This window comes from Sus scrofa, chromosome 14, assembly GCF_000003025.6.
Source record: "Sus scrofa isolate TJ Tabasco breed Duroc chromosome 14, Sscrofa11.1, whole genome shotgun sequence".
Classification (NCBI taxonomy): Eukaryota; Metazoa; Chordata; class Mammalia; order Artiodactyla; family Suidae; genus Sus; species Sus scrofa.
In genome coordinates this window covers 94093919-94109647 of record NC_010456.5, presented here as the reverse complement: position 1 = coordinate 94109647, position 15729 = coordinate 94093919, and the positions used below count along the sequence as shown (strand labels likewise).

General features: G+C 37.6%; 1 protein-coding gene across 4 annotated transcripts; it reads right to left on the bottom strand.

Moving 5' to 3' along the window:
• ZWINT (ZW10 interacting kinetochore protein) lies at positions 201–14867 on the bottom strand. 4 transcript variants are annotated; one of them, XR_002338428.1, is made up of 10 exons: positions 14668–14830; positions 13861–13951; positions 13583–13706; positions 13257–13423; positions 13066–13122; positions 12385–12527; positions 12121–12304; positions 11913–12035; positions 10780–11451; positions 201–873 (listed from the first exon to the last, which is right to left on the bottom strand). XR_002338428.1 is itself a non-coding variant. In XM_003359284.4 (9 exons), the coding sequence occupies exons 1-8, from the start codon at positions 14706–14708 to the stop codon at positions 11958–11960; spliced, it is 885 nt and encodes a 294-aa protein (XP_003359332.1). In that variant the 5' UTR covers positions 14709–14830; the 3' UTR covers positions 201–873; positions 11913–11957. The 4 variants fall into 4 exon arrangements, 3 of the variants coding, with proteins under 3 accessions (XP_003359332.1, XP_013838946.1, XP_013838948.1); XM_003359284.4 differs by lacking the exon at positions 10780–11451; XM_013983492.2 differs by lacking the exon at positions 201–873 and having other exon boundaries at positions 7561–11451; positions 14668–14867.

Sequence of the window (15729 nt, the reverse complement as noted above, 5' to 3'; positions counted from 1 at the left end):
TGAGGACTACAGTATTACTACAGTATGAAAATTTATGGAAATCTTTGGACGATTTGTTATGAGGGTGGAGATTCTTCATCTAGATTTCCGCCAAACACAGATAGTGATACCTGGATTAGAGATTTTCAATTTTTAATATGTTACATTATGTATAATTTCATATACTTAACCATAAAGAAAATATCAGACAAACCTCAACCTAAGTTCATTATGAAACTTTAATAATGTCAAACTAAGATGAACACCCGGGAAGCAAACATCTTTGAATTCTAAGATAGTACTAACTGTAAACTCTGCTTCTAATACAAAATTTAAAAATGAGCTAGACTGTCATTTAGTTTCTTTACAAATAAACAGGATACTCAGGTAAAAAATAGCAAACCATTGATAGCAATCAGTACTACAACAAAATGAGATGAGTTTCCTGCAGCTTCCAGGTGTTTTCATGATTGAAATAAATGACTCCTTAAAAAAATAACACAAAATAAATTAAATTTATAAAGAGAAGATAATGCCTGACTTCACATCTTAGAATATACATAAATGCACATATATTAAAAAACATCTAATGCTCAAGATACCCAGCTGGAAAAAACAAAATAAATATCAAACAGCTCAATACCCTAAGTTTCCAAATTGAAATTAAATTTTATAGTATGTCTACCAGAAAATATTATCTTATTGAAAAGCCTTTTAACAAAAATAGTTCCCTTAAATTACCCCCTAGTTGTTGGGTGTTTCTAAAGATGAAGAATATAACACAAAGGCCAAAATCATTTTATTCACTACTGGAAGAGTGATGTCAACATCGCGGTGCAGGCTGCGGCTAGAGGGACCTGCTTCTCTCCAGAAGCTGAGGAGGGACCTCTGTGACTGGGGAGAGAGAGAGAAAAGGAAAATAAGCCGATAAAAGTATCAAAGTGCCATGTTTCTTGCTGTCTGCTAAGAGACTTCAAAGATCTGCCCATGAACCTCTGGGTGTGCCCCTCTTGAGTATCCTCTCATTGATCTTGCAGACAGCCCCAATATCCCAGGTCCTAAGTCCATACCTCCCCTCAACTCCTTATTCCAGTGGCTAGTGCATCCTCAAGAGCCACTGCCTATAGGAGAAACCACAAACTTGAGCTATAGTGCCACCTTCTGGAATAAAAAAGGATTCTAAAAATGAGCCTATTGAACCATAAGATTCAAAGTAAACAGAAATCCTTAATTTAGGAAAGTGACTGTTACTTCAAAAGTGAAAGGAGAAACGTACATCCTTAACATTATGAAAAATCAAGGAATGATGGCATCACAAAAAGAAAATGATAATTCTTCCAGCAACCAAATTCAAAGGCACAAAATATTGCAATTTGATACTTTTAAATAGCTGTCATGAAGAAATTCAAAGAGCTACAAGAAAACTCAAAATGCAATTCCATGTACTTAGGAATAAAAATAATGAACTTAAGGAGTTATTTACCAAAGAGATTAAAATTTTTACAAAAGCAAACAGAACTTCTGGAACTGAAAAATTTAGTGAATAAGATGAAGAATGCAATATAAGGCATCGATAATAGGATAGACGAGACAAAAGAAAGAATAAAGAACTTGGAGAATAGGAATATAGAAATAATTCAGTTAAACAGGTGAGATAACTGAGATTTTAAAATAGTAAAGAATCCCTATGACAGCTATCATTTTCAATCAGAAAAGCAAATATAAGAATAATTGGTATATTACAAAGAGAAGAAGGGGAGAAGGGAGAAGAACATTTATTTAAAGAAAAAAAAAAAAAAGCTGAGGATTTCCCAACCTGGGGAAGGAATTGGACATACAAGTCCAAAAGGTAACAGAGCCACCTTATTATCTGAGTGCAAAAAGATCTTATCCAAGACACACTGTAATGAAACTGTAAAAAATCAATTACAAAGAAATAATCTTAAAGGCAATCAGGGAATAAAAAGAAAGTAACCTACTAAGGAACCTTCATTAGGCTATAAGCAGATTTCTCAGTAGAAACTCTACAGGCCAGAAGAGACATTCAGTGCTGAAGGATAAAACTTAACAGTCAAGAATGCTTTTATCTGGCAAAGTTATCCTTCAGAGGTGAAGGAGAAATAAAGGCTTTCCCAGACAAGCATTACTGGACTTAACTTGAAAGAAAGACTGAAAGAAATTCTTCAAGCTGGAATGAAAAGATTGCTAATCAGTGGAATGAAAACATATGAAAGTACATAACACACTGGTACTGATGAAAAAATACCATCAGAATTACAAAACTGTAACACTATATTAGGATGCTGTTTTAATCATTAGCTATGCTATAAGGTTAAAGGAAAATAATATTAACAATAAGTATAATTGCTATAATTTCAATTGACAGCACAAAAAGTAAATTGTGACAACAAAAACATTAAAATGTAAAATATAACTAATAATGATGACATATTTTAAAGTTGCTAAGAGAATAAATCTAAAAGTCCCTATCACAAGAGAAATGTTTTTGTAACTATGTATGGCAACAGATATTTAACTAGACTTATTATGTTGGTCAATTTGCAATCTTTATGTTGTACACTTGAGACTGTATGTTATATATGTTCACTTATACCTCAATCAAACCCAAAACCTAAAAGGAGAGGAGTAAAAGAATGCATTCTTTTAGGAGAATGAAGATAAGTTATTTTCAGTTTAAAATGGACTGTTTTGGAGTTCCTGTCATGGCACAGTGGTTAACGAATCCGACTAAGAACATGAGGTTGCGGGTTCGATCCCTGGCCTTGCTCAGTGGGTTAAGGATCTGGCGTTGCCGTGAGCTGTGGTGTAGGTTGTAGACGCGGCTTGGATCCTGTGTTGCTGTGGCTCTGGCGTAGGCCAGTGGCTACTGCTCTGATTAGACCCCTAGCCCAGGAATCTCCATATACCGTGGAAGCGGCCCTAGAAAAGGCAAAAAAAAAAAAACAAAATAAAAATAAAAAAATAAAATGGACTGTTTTATTTATGAGATGTGTTATGTAAGCCTCATTGCAACTATAAAATAGATTCACAAACATTAAAAACAGGAATACTGAGCATACCACAATGGAACACCACCAAATTTACAAAAGCAGGCAGAAAGTCGGGGGTGGGGGGGATGAAGATATACAATAACATGAAGGTAAATGATAAGACGGCAGTATTAACTCCTTACATCAACAATCACTCTAAATGGAAACAGACTGAATTTCCTAATCAAAAGGCATAGAGTGGCTAAATGGATAAAAAAAAATAAGACCCAACTATATGCTGCTTATAGAGGACTCATTCAGATCTAAAGACACATGCTGGATCCCAATATTCATAGCAGCACTATTTACAACAGCCAAGACATGAAGAGAACCTAAATGTCCACCAACAGATGAATGGATGAAAAGATGTGGTATATTTATACTGTGGAATATTACTTAGCCATAGAAGAGTGAAATAATGCTATATGTAGCAACATGGATGGACCCAGAGATTATATTAAGTGAAGTAAAACAGATGAAGACAAATATTATATTATTAAAAAGTGGATACTAAAAAAAGATGCAAATGAACAAATTTACAATATAGAAATAGACTCATAGACATAGAAAACAAACTTATAGTTACCAAAGGGGAGGGGGAGGGATAAATTAAGGGTTGGAGATTAACAGATACAGACTATTATATATAAAATATATAAACAATAGAGTTCTCTTATATAGCACAGGGAACTATATTTGATATCTTATAATAACCTATCAGGGAGAAGAATCTAAAAAATTATATATATATATACACACACACACACATATATATATACATATACAACTGAATCACTTTTCTATACACCTAAAACTATCACAACTTTGTAAATCAAACTATATGCTTCAATTAAGAACAAAAAGACACATATAGTTTCAAAGAGAAGGGATGAAAGAAGATATTCCATTCCACAATCAAAGGAAAGAAGGGATAACTATACTTATATCAGACAAAATAAAACTTTAAGCCAAAAACAATAACAAGAGACAAAGAAAGCCATTACATAATAATAAAGAGGTTGACAAATTAAGATATAACAATTGCAAATATATACACAGCCAACATTGGATCACTGATATGTATTAAGCAAATATTAACAAACTGAAGGGAGAAAGAGATGATACAAAAATAACAGGAGAATTCAATACTCTGGTTAGCAATGGATAGATAAGCCAAACAGAAAGTCAACAAAGAAATGTTGGAATTGTACCATATTTTATTTATTTATTCATTTATTTAGTGACAGTTTGGTCATTTTGGACACTAATCTCCATCTCAGAAAGCCAAACCGAAAGTCCCTAGCTGCTGCTGCCTCACATAGGACAGCATCAGGCCCACCTGAAGGTGATTCTCAGCTCTGCTTCTCACCAACTAGGGGACCTCAGACTAGTCTCAGCTTCATCTCTTCATCAGAAAAAGAGATAATAAAATCTCCATAAAAGAGTTACTGTGAAGCTCAGAGATGATGTACATTAAGTGACTAGTGCAGCATATAGTACATAGTAGATGCTCAATTAATAGTAGTTGTTATTATTATTTTAGCAATTCACCTAACTCTTGCTTCATGAGAAAATCAACATAGAAGTATTCTTAAAGATTTGCTCTCTCATTATTGCCTATTGGTGCGGTTACTTTTTTGATGTGCTGGTGATAAAATCGACTGTGTTTGTTGACTTGTTAATGATGGCCATTCTGACTGGTGTGAGGTGGTACCTCATAGTAGTTTTGATTGGCATTTCTCTAATAATCAGTGATGTGGAGCATTTTTCATGTGCTTGTTGGCCATCTGTATATCTTTCTTTGGAGAAAGGTCTTTTGTCAATTTTTCAATTGGGTTGTTTTTTTTTGCTGTTGAGATGTGTAAGTTGTTTGTATATTTTAGAGATTAAGCCCTTCTCAGTTGCATCATTTGAAACTATTTTCTCCTATTCCATAGGTTGTCTTTTTGGTTTTTTATGGTTTCCTTTGAGAGGGGGTGGAGAAAAGGGAACCCTCCCACACTGTTGGTGGGAATGTATATTGGGAACTGCACCATATTTTAGAACAAACTGACTTCACAGACATGTATAGAACAGAGCAGAACACATTTTTCTCAAGTGCACACAGAACATTCTCCAGGATAGATAATATGATAGGCTATAAAATCAATTTTAGCAATTTTAAGACTGAAATCATACCAACCACCTCTTCTGACCACAATGGTATGAAACTAGAAATCAACAAGAAGAAAGCTGGAAAAATCTACAAATATGTGGAAACTAAACAGCCACTGGATCAAAGAAGAAATCAAGAGAAACAGAAAATTATCTCAAAACAAATGAAAATATTGCAAATGCTGCGGGATGCTGCAAAAGCAGTTCTGAGAGGAAAGTTAATAGCAGTAAATGCATATTTTAATAAACTGGAAAGACCTCAAATAAACATCCTAAAGCCTACTCCTGAAACAGAAAAACAAATTAAGCCCAAAGTTAGAAAGAAGGAAATTATAATGATTAGAGTAGAAATACATGGAATGTAGGCCAGAAAAACAATGGAAGGGATCAATGAATCTAAAACCCGTTTTTTTCAAAAAGATAAACAAAATTTATAAACCATTAGCTAAATAAACTAAGAAAAGGAAGTGAGATGACTGAAATAAAATTAAAAATGAAAAAGACATTTTAACTGATATTATAGAAATGCATAGGGTCATAAAAGATTATTATAAACAATTATATGCCAATAAATTATATTACTGAGCAGAAATGGCTATATTTCTAGAAACAAAAATCTACTAAGGCTGAATAAAGAAAAAAAAAGCTAAACAGATCAATAAATAGTTAACAGATTATATTAATAATCAAAAACCTCCTAACATAAAGAGACCAGGATGAGATGGCTTTAACTATAAGTTCTGTTAACCATTTAAAGAACACCGATCATTCTCAAATTTTTTGAAAAATTTAAGGGAGAAAGCACTTCCAAACTCCTCACAGAAGTAGAAGGCCAGAATTATCCTTATATCAATGTCAGATAAGGACAGTATTAAAAACCTATAGACCAATATTCCTGATGAATACAAATGCAAACATTCTCAACAAAATATTAGCAAACTGAATTTAAGAACATATTACAGGGCATATACATCATGATCAAGGGGGGTTTACTCCTGGTTCGATGTATGCAAATCAATAAATATAATGCATCACATTAACAGAAAGAAAAATAAAAATCACATGATCATCATAAGAGATGCAGAAAAGGCATCTGACAAAATGGAATATCATCTCATAATGCCAAAATGGAACATCATCTCATGATAAAAACCCTCAGCATATTGGGTACAGAAGGAAAATACCTCAACATAATAAAGACCATATTGCAACAAACCCTATGAAAACAGCCTGTTGTTAGTGCTGGGGTGACATAGGTACCTAATGTAAAGCTTCTCTTTACATTCCAACAATCTCTGAATACTGTTCAACATAACTGTTAAAATTAAAGTTACTATGGTATCATAGGTTATTTAAAAAAAAATACTCATTTCCTACTGATTGGAAGTAGGTCACTATTCTTTATATAAACATTTTATATTAAAGAGTTTTTTTTTCTCCCCTTGTTTTCAACTGTTAATTCCTAAAACCTTGATAAGTAGGATATTACTCAGGCACAATGAGTGATTTTCCATTGCTAAAGATGTTTTTCGATGTGCTCAAAAAGTCATGAGACTTCAGTGACTAATAACCAAAAAGCACTGAGCTCTGGGATACATGGTTCATCAGTTTCTAGTTGGTTTGTACTTGTTTGGGTTGATAACTGTTATCATCCAGGAATACCAGTATCAATGAACTGCTTTAGTGATTATTTTGGTGAGTATAATATGTAACTATTAATAATTATGATCATTGTATTATACTTACTTTTAAGTAGCAACATTTTAAAACAGAGGGTTCCATTATGCTGCACTCCTGTGTTGCTCTAATATGATATCTAATTGCCTAAATTGGATCTCAGCTCTTTAGTTGCTGTCATAGCAAATCCCAAGCAATGGTTAGACAGGGAGATTAAGTTTACCTCAGGGGGATGGAAGCATTTGTACTGCTTTCTAAATGTGCATTCTGCCTGAAATTTATAAATATACTCACCATTGATGTGACTTCCTGAGGGTTCTATTTCAACAGATTAAAAAGAACTTGAAATTCTTTTACCCAAGTAGGAAAGAAAATTTCAATAGTTTTCCTTGGCTTCAGGGTAAAGGCTTTGACTTCCTATAGCCAGCAGGGCAAAGGGGCAGGGCCCTCATGAACTCATTACTCCCATTTCTTCCTGCATATCCCATGTTCCACTATCACTTGCATTCCTGAAATTGCCAGTTTCTCACTTCCTGTACTTATGATGTTCCTTCTGTTTAGTGTGAATGATTACCCTTGGTGCTGCCAAAACATTTCAATTCTTAGTCCTTAACAAAGACAAACATGATTTTTGTTAGAATTAGTTTTTCATAGATTTTTTTTCCTTCCTGTCTCTAAATTTAAACTCAGATTGTCTTCATTTTTTTTTTTTTTTTTTTTAATTCTCAGAGCTTACATTCAGCACGTAGCTGACATTCAGTAAATAATGAAATCTGCCTCTGGATAATTACATTTGTTTGATATTGCACTCAAGAGGCAGCTCTTTGGGAAATCTTCCTTGAAGATGATCCAATGAACATTTAGTAAGTACTGTTAAAATGTGAAACATTGATATATGTTCATATTTGGATGCAAAGATATGTTTCTGTAAAGAGGAATTTTAGAGAACAGTTAACAATATGATCTATACTTGAAAAAGATGTCAAATCTGTCATGTAGTCACTCTCACTTCCTCCAGCTAATCTACGTCACCTCTGCCAATGTTATGTGTATGCATGTACACAGACATATATATTCACACAAATGTTATATATTTTATAACTGAATTGTTCAACTAAATTTATCATTTCTTTCCTTTTGCCCTTCTTTCTCATGTGAAAATGGCACACTGGAACAAAGTTAGGCATTTCAGTCATTATCAAGAGTAGAGTTTTCAAACAAGAAACGAGCATAGCTTGCCATGAGAGTCTATTATCTTCATGGAATAATCTTATGAGACAATGCAGAGATAAGGATGAACTTCAATAAATTATTTCAAATTCCTTTTTTTAATTTCTAGAATATCTAGCCAGGTTAATTCAAGGCTTATATAATATGGAGACTGTGGACAGGCCTCGGTCTCTAAAGAGAAGTATTTTCCTCAAAGACACTTGTAAAGCATAACTTTTTGGAGCTCCTGCTGTGGCACAGTGGGTCAAGAATCTGGCATTGCCACAGCAACTTTCATATATTGCAGGTATGGCCAAAATCCCCAGTGTAACTTCTTATCTACTAAGTTACATAAACAGGATGAAAATTTAATATATCTACTTTTAAAACATTTTAATTAATAAAACTGCACCAATGTTTTGGAAATATAATTTTGTAACAGAGACTTGATAGCATATTTTAAACAAAGTTTCATTTTTTCATAAAATAAACCCTATTTTGATTTTTCCTATTCAGGTTTGTTTTTCCTATTTTTTATAGTATATACAAACAGAAAAAATATTTGTACACTAGATTATATATATATATATATTTGTGTATATTTTGCAATGTTTATTTGTGATAATCTCTTATTTCCAAGAGTCTGTCATCTTCCAAAAGCATATTTCTAGATATTTCCCTTCTTCTTTCTATTTCAATATGATTTTAGGTATGTAGTAATCAACACATTTAAGTAATTATAAACACTTTCACATGGGTGTAATTACTATAAAATGCATGATGAAATGAATTATGCATACCTTGCATAGGTGTGCTTACTAAAGTTCACTTGACAACTTAAAATTTAGAAGTGCATTTGAATATGGCATCTAAAATCTAATTTTTGTATATTGCAGAGCTTCATAAAAATTAACATTTTTATAACCATATCAACAGTTATACAGATTAAAAAACATAAATAGAAGAATGTATATCCCCCAAAATGATATTTTAAAATAAACATAAAAGATGTTGATTCTTGAGACTCTATTTTTCAGCCTTAATGCCTACATTATTCAGGGTTTTAAGAGCAAAGTATATCAAAACTCACTACATTTCTCAGAGCCCAATGTCCAAAGTATCAAAAGCATCATTTAAAGTCTGTGGTGGGAATAATAATAACACTAATTTATTTAATATCACACTATACTTCAAAACTTACACACAATATTTGGCCCAAAGAGAAGATATAAAAATTGTAATACAAGAAGCTGCATAATTCTATAAGACAGGAATGGGGTATGCTAATTTCAGAAAGATTGTAAAATGGAAAGATAGTTTTCATAACAGGGTAGAATATCTTAAGTGACCTTAGTTTCATAAATTTCAAACTTGTAAAGATGGAACAAAGGGATTAGCTTTGCTATCCAGATGTTAACAAGAGAAACAATAAAAAGATCCACTGTCATTTGGAGACCTGAACACTTCTCAGAAGATGGTAGAAAACAAAAAATTACGTCTGTAGAAGATATAAAGTGAAAAATACAATAAGCATAATCTGATAAACATATAGAAAACATTACATACAATTCTAAAACACACTCTTTTTAAGTCCATATGAAACATTAAACAAAAATCACATTCGAGGCTACAACTGCTTCCCTCACCAAATTTTAGTTTTTGTTACATAGATCTCATTTTTTGACCAAATTAGAATAAACTTAGATTATCCTCTCACAAAGAGTAAAAAAATTCAAAATTATTTTTCTAAGAAACTTTTGAATCAAATAGGCAATTTTAATAGAAAATTCTATGAATTGAATGACCAAAAAATACTAATAAGAAGCCAGAAGAAATTTTTAGCCTTAAGTGTTTGAGAAAAAAAAGATCCAAATACAAATAATTGTTATCTGATAAAAAATGGTTTAACCAAAAAAGTGCACATTCCTCACCTAAAAACAGAAGGTAGAAAATGATCAAGATATTGCTACAAGTCAATGAATCAGAACAAACATACAATAGCAGATCACAAGAGTCAATCTTTCAATATTTGAAAATGAATGAAAACATGAAAGGATTGACCAAGGAAAAAAAATTAAGCAAAAAAAAAAAAGTATCAGGAACATAACATTAGACCATCCTGAAAGGGGCTGCAGGTTTAGATAAAAAAGATTATAACAACTTTATACGAACTTAAAAAAATTTGAAAATGACAAATCCCTAGGAAAAATTAACAATATATAGAAAATACGAAACTGAAACTAAAAAAAAATTTTAAAATGTGTTTAACCACAAAATAAATTGTCTTTAAAAAGAAAAACTTTGTTCTTACAGAGAAGAGAAAAAGAAAGCTTTCCTATCTGTTTAATAGAGTAAGCTTAATCTTCACTTTAAGTTATCAAGACGACTTCTGGTCAAGACAGAGTAACAGTGTGTGGACTGTGCTGATTCACTGCCTAGTCCCTGCTCCTTTCTGCTCTTCCCTGGTTTTGGTGTCCCTTCTTTCAATGGAAAGGGGAAGAGAAAAAATCTCCAGAAGGCAGCAGGGCCTTTCAGCAATTTCTGTGGACTCATAAATCTCCATGTCTTTGTGTAAGAGACCACAATTTCCCAGGGATATTTTCCCTCTTTGCACATGTCTACCTTAGGCAAGTATCAGTAAACAAGGAAAGTCTTTAGGGAATCCTAAGAGAGGGCTGAGAACAGCTTGAAGCTTAAGTCCAGCTTCTACCTGAAAGCAAATCCCAATTCCTGAGCTTGTCAGTCAAGATGATTCTGGCCATCTTGATGCTTCAGCCACAGTCAATTCAAGGGCTCTAAACATTACAGATGCTCAAGCCTCCCCTCCTTTTCGGCCTCAGTGTGTGTGGATGTATTCCATACTCCTTGAGAGAAATCTGGTTCCCAGAAGTTTGCTGTACCATCCAAACTCCTTGCCCAGTCCCTTGGCTTAGAGTATCTCAGGATATTATTCTTCTGCCCCAGCCTGGTGGGCTCCATGTGAGTGTCTTCTCTTCCCTGCTGACTTTTCATTTAGCTATAGTAAGTGCAAGGACACAGAAACTCCACACCATCCCAAACCACAGCCAGTTTCCCAGGGTGGGTAGATAAATATATGCAGACATTTTGGGGTATATGAGACCAGAAAGGAAATCAGATTGTAGGGATAAGGGGGCCCACTCAGTAGGAGGAAAAATGAGACTGGATATGTGATTGCCAGAAGGCTATATATATAGCAGGGACCATGTGGGAGGGAGGGGGGATAGGTTGATTGAGGAAGCCTTTCTTGGCATGTATACTCACTGATGGCGTATCCTCAATCTTCTCTGAGCCCCCCTCAACCAGTAATGATGCAGGCCCTCAAAAAACCGTATCTATCTTACTTCATACCTGAAAGATGAGGCTGACACATTTAAAAGGATAATTTGAGAGAAAACTAAGAACTCCTCAGGAAAGCAGAGCAAACCATCAGAGTGCACAAGGTCTCAATCTCCACCTAAAAGGCATCCTAGAACAGGGAACACTCTCTTGAAACTTCTTACTACCAAAACCTTGTATGTCTTTCTCATACAAGAAGGTCCTTTCCTCATACATAAAATGAGTTTTCTACTCTGAGAACTGTCACTGATCTCTCTCTCCTACATAGCAGTTTCCATACTTCCAATCAGGAATGCCATCTCTTTCTGATACATGGCAGTGACCTTGACTGTCCATGAACCCAGCAACAGACACACAGAGGAGTGCATACTGAAAGCAACAAACACAGACACAGAAATAAACACTCACACAAACACATACATATACATACAAAGTGGAACTCAGAAACAGACACAGGCAGACCAGATATATTCCCTCCTGCCATACCTGAAGTCCAAGGACACCATGGCCTGAGCTGGATTCTGACCTGCTCTAGGATCCTTCCCCATGTTGCTGTGCCCCAGGAAGCCATGGTAAGCTTGCATCTCCAATGGGCTGGGGGCTGTCGACCTTAAGGAGACATGGTATGGGTAGTGGGTAAGGTTTATCCACAGCTTTTCTACCTTCCTGTCCATCTGTTCCATCTTTCACTCACCTTAGAGGACACACTTCCATCTCTTCCCATGATGTCCTGAGGGTTCTGTTCCTGGGGTTGGGTCAGCTGCAGGGGCTTATCCTTAGGAAGGTTCAGTTCTTGTGGTATCTGTGCCTCCGCCTCAGCCTCAGAGAACAGCAGCTTACCCTGTAGGGTGTAAAGCAGCTGGAGGAAGGTCTGATGCCTGGAAGGAAGAAGTCTATGTGAAGAGAGGTAATAGCAGCTTGACTACCCTGGGTTTGCAGCCCATGCTCCTAGCCTCACCTCTGCAGTTTGTCCTGCTCCTGCCTTGCCTGTTGCTTCAGGGCCCCAAGTTCCTGATACAGACGTTCAAACTCCTGCTGAGTTCCCATCTGACGTTCCTTCACCTCTGCAGAAACCTTTGTCAGGTGCTGCAGATGCTTCTCCTACCAGGAGTGAGAAGGTAGGCTTAGTTGCTCAGATGCTGAGGTCTTAGAGTCATTCCCCCAACCTCTCCAGCCTAGACCTACCTGGAGGTCCAGACCCACAAAAGGAAAAAGGGACCCTACTTATTCTAGGTAGGACCAGGGACCTATAGAAATGGAAGGGTCAGGATGAGTTCTTCCAAGTGAAGGCAGTCTGGACAGAGGGGCACAAAGATGACAAAACTTACTTGGTTTTCTATGTGCCTGGCACTACTTTAAGCACTTAACTGTATTAATTACTTAAACCTCATTACAACTCCATAGGGTAAATGCTATTATTTTCTCCATTTCACAGATGAAGAAACAGAAGCACAGAAAGTCAGGTGACTGTCCAAGATCATGCAGTGGTAAGTGGTGATGCTATGACTGAAGTCCATGTCAGTATCCATACTATAATGCTTCACAGGAGGAAATGGGATGAAGGTTTTTCAGGCAAAGGACTTGGCTCATAAAATAGCACGGTGGTGGTAAGAGATATTTCCTAGGGGAATGGACCTACCTGTTGCAGCTGCCACTGCTTCTGGGCTATTCTGAGTTTTTCCACAGCTACTTGCTTCTGGAGGTAAGCAAAGCAGGGGAACAAGGACAGGGGGAGTGCATTTTTATGGTTGGATTTTAAAAGATAGCCAGCATGTTCACCCTTTTTCTCCTCCTCTGTGCCACCCTACCCTTCCCTCATGCTGGGTTCACCTTGGCCTGGAGTTGTTCAAGGGTCTCTTGTAGCTGTGCTTGCTTCTTTTGGGCCTCCTCCATCTTGGGCAGTGCCTGGGTCAAGGCACTTGTGATGGCCTCCACATGCTCCTGGTAGGTGGCCTTCAGCTCTTTCCATTGCTCTTTGGCTTCAATTGCCCTCTTTCCTGAGAAAAGCCATGAAAAATGAGGGCATAAGTGAGATGGGTGCACCTCTCTGCAACATGGGGCCTCGGTCTTCCCGTCAGTCAAACAGTTGACCTGACTGATGTCTCCCTTCCTTCTTTACTCAGAGCAGCCCTTATCCCAACTCCTTGCCTACTCACGGCTTGTGTCTTCAGAAGCCAAGGGGTCCAAGCCCTGCGCAGTGTCTTCCTGGATTAAGAAGTTCTGTAGGAAGTCTACTACTTGTAGCTGGCTGCAGAGGAGCTTGTCTTTCTTCCGAGAGTCCTGTTCAGAGGGAGGGTAGAGGCAGGGAACATTCTTAACTCCTAGTACTATAGGTCAACAAGGCTTCCTTGAAGTTTGCTCACCATTAATGCTGCCCAGTATCTCAACAGAAGGACTTAGGCTTCTGACAGGCTGGCTCCCATCTTGTACATACCATCACAAACTCAGCCAGGATCTGGGCGGGCAGTTCTGCCTCCTCCTGAAGACCTGTAGGTTCCAGGATGTCTGCCACCTTGGCCAAGGCCCTGAAGGGATAAGAAAACAGGGAAAACTGCGGACTCCTGTGTTCTAGAGAATTTGTGTGTACATGCACAAATGTGAACATATGTGTTAATACTGAGTCTTGCCCTGACTTTTATCCAACACAGTCTTGGAGGGCCATCTGGGACCAGGAATGGTGTGTGTACAGAGGACACACGGAGATTATGTGTTGTAAGGAAAAATAAGAAAAGCCAAGGGAATAAGGAATGTGAGGAAGGAGCTGTGATACTAAATAGGGAATGTCTCACTGAAGAGAAAACTTCCGAGTTTCTGAAAGGTGTAAGGGAGACAGGTAATGGGGGTAATGGGGAAGTCCTCCATTGAGAGAACACAAGGCTTGGGGCGGGGTCTCAGAATACTTGAGGAGAGGCTAAGGACAGGGGTCTGGGTGTCACAGGCTCTCCAGAGTTCTCCCTTGTTAGGGAGCGGTCTTACAAGGGAACAAAGTTCTCCCTTGTTAGGGAGCGGTCCATTAGAAGGCAGCGGTGAAAGAGCGTGTGTTGGAAGAGGGATGAATCTAGGAAATAGGCAACAGTTACCTCAAGAACCTAAGAATGGGGGGCTAGGGTCAGGATCACTTCACGGCGGAACCGAACCACAACAAGCTCTAAGGGGTCGACAGAGATCACCGATTTTATGAGGGGGCGCGCAAGGTCAGCCCCAGCCCATCCCTGGCTGCCACCTGGCGGTAGACACTTACTCTCGGGCTGCAGCCTCCGCTTTGGTCTCCGCCGCCTCCATCCTTCCCCGTTCAGTGCTTCGGCTCAATCCTCCGTCCACTTTGGATCCCCGCGGACTGCGCGCCGGGGCTGACAATTGGATGTCCGGTCAGTGGGTGGGAAACAAGGACTATCGTGGGCCCTCATTGGAAGATACAGATTCACGCATTGGCGGGCCCTGCTGTTTGGCGCAGGCGCAGTTGTTGCTGAGTCCTGCGGCCGCGCAGGTCTACGCCTGCGCAAAGGTCTACGCCTGCGCACTAGCGGGGAGGCTGTGAGGAAGCGGTTTGAGTTCGCTTCGCAGCGGGCAGCCGGTTCTTCTCAAACTACGCAAGAAAGTGGAGAACTTTGTAGTATGGCAGTTCTCAGTATTACCTTTATGCTGTGGAAGGAGAACACAGGTCTGCCTTCTGAGACTTGGCATCAGTAAAGAATAATGATCCTGGAGGCCCAGGAAGCAAATACTAGCTCAAAAACTTACTCCTTTAAAATTTTACAGAACGCGGTGCAGGGAGAAGCAACCTAGGCAGAGCCCGCGGATTACTTGTGTTGACAGGATGGAGCTGAATTCTGAGGGAAACCAAGGCAAGTAATGTTCTGTGCAGAGTATAGCAGAAAGGAGAGTTGAGCTGAGGGAGAACACGGGGTTCTTCAGAGTTTTCTCCAGTATTTTACTGAGTACTGGGCATCATGTGTCTGAGGAAACTTCCCTGAAAGGATTTTAAAGATTCCCAGAGATAACTTAGGGTCAGAAATAGTAACTTTCCACCAACCAGGCTGGAAAACTTCATAATCCATGCAGGTTTGATTAGAGTACACAATCGGGTTTTATCTTAGTAGGGCATTAGCTCTAGACTGATCACTGCACTGTTGCCTCCTAATAAATCTTAAAAACAACGCTCAAGTGGATTTAAGGGTTAACAAGTCACTTAAGTGTACGACAGACCAAAGTTCAGTAATATTTCTAGAAATACGAAAATGTCCAGCAACCAATAAGGTATAGTTCACAATGTCTGATATCCAGTTAAAAACTACCAAGCTGG